The sequence below is a fragment of the Adiantum capillus-veneris genome, chromosome 3 (assembly GCF_014529385.1).
Source record: "Adiantum capillus-veneris isolate H3 chromosome 3, ASM1452938v2, whole genome shotgun sequence".
NCBI classification, from domain to species: Eukaryota; Viridiplantae; Streptophyta; class Polypodiopsida; order Polypodiales; family Pteridaceae; genus Adiantum; species Adiantum capillus-veneris.
The window spans coordinates 142,652,739-142,656,222 of NC_140933.1; the positions used below are offsets into that span (position 1 = coordinate 142,652,739).

Below are 3,484 nucleotides of genomic sequence, written 5' to 3' on the forward strand. Positions count from 1 at the left end.
GGAGATGAATTGCTTCATTATTTTTGGACATAATTACCTTTTTTGCGATGGTAACTGGTGACAAATTACATGTGAGCACTCAATAACGGATCTCAATTGTCAAAAACGAATGAAGATAAGAAAATCTTGAACATTCCAACCAAAGTAGATACAAGGGTATTTTGGGAATTTTTGCAATTTGAGGGGTATTTTGGGAATTTCCTCAAATTAGAGGGGTATTTTGGTAATTTTCCCAAAAAACAAACCATTCCTCTTCTTTTAGCTCTTCCTCTTAAAATACTCTTGTTTTGCGTGTAGATACGTAACATACTATGCACGCATGCGTACGATATAGAAGCGTATATATAACGTACATATATATACGTACATATGCATATATATACATCTATCTTCTAACGGGCAAGTCTTGTGATTAATAACTTGTTACTTCCAGTTAAGGACATTAGGAAGAGGTTTACAAGAGTCGAACTCTCATTAAGCCGCTAAGAGGCGGAATCCTAAACCACTCGTGCACCGCAGGCGCATCCTCGTCTTTGCACGGTTGCACCAACGTTATTAAAAGAATAAAAATTTACAGTTGCGGACTCTACATCCTCTGCGTCACTATCTCCCTTGCCAACTGCCACCATAACCCTCAAGTTTCGTCTGCAAAGTACCCTCCTCCCCGCGACTCTATTTGCCACCCTCAATTTCTAGAGGGGGTCTAGAGTTTCAGATCATTAATGATCGTGGGCCGTCAATTCATAAGAGGAAAAAATAAGTTGGGTGGGATTCAACCTCGCAACCTCCCCACCCCAAGACAAATATCTTACTGCTACGCTATTACACGCGTTTGATAAGCACATAGGACGCTTATATAGCATCATATTGCGCAGATCTGGCTTTGTACACAAATTTTGGATGATTTTGATCCAAGTAGGGGTACCAACAGATAAAAATTCTTGAAAAATAACAATTCTTGCGAAGATGTGTCTTCTGTAAAGCATTGACTGAAAACACAATTTAATCCAAGGGATTTTGTCTTTTGCAAGGCATTGACTGAAAACACAGAGTGCCAACCACTGGTTTTTATGACTTCTCTTCCCAAATGAACGCAACAATACAATTTGATTTCTACTTAAGAGTGTTTTGGTTAACGAGGAATCCTACTATGGTTAAATTGTCAGGTGCTATATTGTTTGAAAGTACAAAGAGTTGCCACAAACTTCCTATAATGTGGATTACTATCACCTGAATGATATTAATTGCAAGATTTTATCAATGTGGACAAAGCAGAGTAGCCAGCTTAACAATGTGGGATCATGTGAAAAGTTAAATAACATAAGAGAATTACATCCTCCATAACATCAACACTAGAGAGCTTTAGTGGCACGCGCAAATAGGGTGCCTAATGCAAGCTACTCCTGTAGAGGTAGGGGGTGGAATTCACAAGGTTGGAGAAGGTCTAGATGGCTATACATGTGTGTAGGCCCTGCACACCATCAAAGTATTGGGTCTTATACCCAGTGTGAATGGCAAAGGTCCAATCTTTTATTAAGAGGATTCCTATTGTTAGGTGTATTTTAATGTTTAGGCGGCACAAGAAGCTTTGCACAATTTCTCACAATATTTTCCATATTGTGACTTAACTTTTAACATCATGAGCATCAATGAGGGAGGCATCGCATACCTAGCTATGGTACAAATGAGGGCAGGGGACCACCTCTGACTAGTATCAACGTGCACAAACGGGGACGGCCCTTGTCCCCAATCGTATCTAGCTAGTTATGCAGTGCCTCTGGAGCAAAAACTCATGATGTTATGCATTGTATGAAAAACACTAAAGAAGACTCCATTTTCCTACATGAGAAAACTTAAATGGAGAAAAGCTTCACTGGATTAGCGAAAAACTTAGAGAATGTACAAGAGTGCCTCAGAGGAGTACAAAATCGCTTTCCACATGCGCAGTATCATGCACTGTAAAAGCACAAGCTTCTCACTCACTTGCCTGGGGTGAAGTTGGTAGCATACGCCCAGGCGTTATTAACCGCGGGATCGGACAAATGATCAGAAAGATTCTCGATGGGTCCTTTGCCGGTGACGATGGCCTGCACGAAGAAGCCGAACATGGAAAACATAGCCAGCCGCCCATTCTTGATTTCCTTCACCTTCAATTCTGCGAAGGAGTCAGGATCATCAGCAAGGCCAAGGGGGTCGAAGGAACCACCGGGGTAGATGGGGTCCAGGCCCTCGCCGAGGGGGCCGCCGCCAACTCTGTAACCCTCAACAGCGCCCATCAGCACAACCTGGGGAGACGAAGGTGAGTCAAAAACAGCTTACTGACGACATAAAACGATTCATACAAGAACCGGGAAAGATTAAGTACCTGACATGCCCAGATGGCCAAAATGCTCTGAGCGTGCACCAAGCTGGGGTTGCCCAAGTAGTCCAACCCTCCGTCAGCGAAGATTTGAGAGCCAGCCTTGAACCACACTGCCTCACCAAACTTCACGCCGTTCTTAGCCAACAGCTCAGGGGTCACACACCCGAGGGCGCCCAACATTGCCCACCTGGCATGAATGACCTCCAGCTCGCGGTTCTTCGCGAAGGTCTCGGGGTCGGCAGACAGGCCGGCGGTGTCCCAGCCGTAATCACCGGGGAACTCACCGGTCAGGTAAGAGGGAGTGGCCTCGGAGAAGGGGCCCAGGTACTTAGGGCGATCTGGACCATACCTGTGGTGCAGAGCTACATCAACGACTTTGCCTAAGATAATTAAATTAGACGCATAAACAGGAATAGCAGGACACAACATACCAGATGCTCTCTGGAGTGCTCTTCACGGTCCTCCTCATGCTCACCCGAGCCTCCACATTGCCCACCCTCTTGGACAGCTCGTTCTGAGGCTTCAGAGCGGTCTGCCCTGCAAAGGTAGAGCTACTCAATGCAGAAGTAGCTGTGGCCATTGCCTCGATTTGCTTCCTCTTCCTCGCCTGATTCACGCTCAAATCTTAGTTGCTGCGTACCGTTTCAAATTTACATCTCCCCATGGTTATGTAGCTGCCCCCCTCGCCACCCAATCCCTACCCGCCAATCAGCCTGTGCCACCTCCTCCCTAGTAATCCAGTTCCCCTCCTTCCTCACGCCGTTCCCACCCAAACGGGTTACGGAATCTCATTTTCTTTAATAATTTATATTATATACTTTATTGTGCGCAGAAGCAGATTTTTTTTAACGGCCCTTCAGAGCCCCTACTTTCATTACTTCGTTAGCGTAACAACTTCTTTTGAATTCTCGAGCTCTCAACCCTCCACCTGGTCACAGCTTTTTCTATTATTTGTAATGCGCTCTCTCTCTCTCTCTCTCTCTCTCTCTCTCTCTCACACACACACACACACACACACACAAGCGCTTTGCCATCGGTGCTTTAGGCTTCTCAACCAAAATCACCAGCACTCTCGTGTCTTTGTTATATAGCTCCTTGCTTTTTGCAACTCGCCTCTCCTCG

The 3,484-nt window shown here is 45.2% G+C and overlaps 1 protein-coding gene across 1 annotated transcript; it reads right to left on the reverse strand.

Moving 5' to 3' along the window:
* Positions 1–1,858: 1,858 nt before the first annotated feature.
* On the reverse strand, positions 1,859–2,998 carry LOC147461827 (chlorophyll a-b binding protein 5, chloroplastic-like). Its single transcript, XM_086509257.1, has 3 exons — positions 2,794–2,998; positions 2,366–2,711; positions 1,859–2,285 (listed from the first exon to the last, which is right to left on the reverse strand). The coding sequence occupies exons 1-3, from the start codon at positions 2,940–2,942 to the stop codon at positions 1,980–1,982; spliced, it is 801 nt and encodes a 266-aa protein (XP_086365383.1). The 5' UTR covers positions 2,943–2,998; the 3' UTR covers positions 1,859–1,979.
* Between the last annotated feature and the right edge of the window lie 486 nt (positions 2,999–3,484).

What these genes read in the sequence shown, in the direction of transcription:
- LOC147461827 (XM_086509257.1), bottom strand. Translation starts at nt 2,942, where the DNA reads ATGGCCACAGCTACTTCTGCATTGAGTAGCTCTACCTTTGCAGGGCAG. An exon ending in AGCACTCCAGAGAGCATCTG is followed by an intron (nt 2,712 to 2,793) that starts GTATGTTGTGTC and finishes TCTGCACCACAG; the next exon opens with GTATGGTCCAGATCGCCCTA. An exon ending in TGGCCATCTGGGCATGTCAG is followed by an intron (nt 2,286 to 2,365) that starts GTACTTAATCTT and finishes TCGTCTCCCCAG; the next exon opens with GTTGTGCTGATGGGCGCTGT.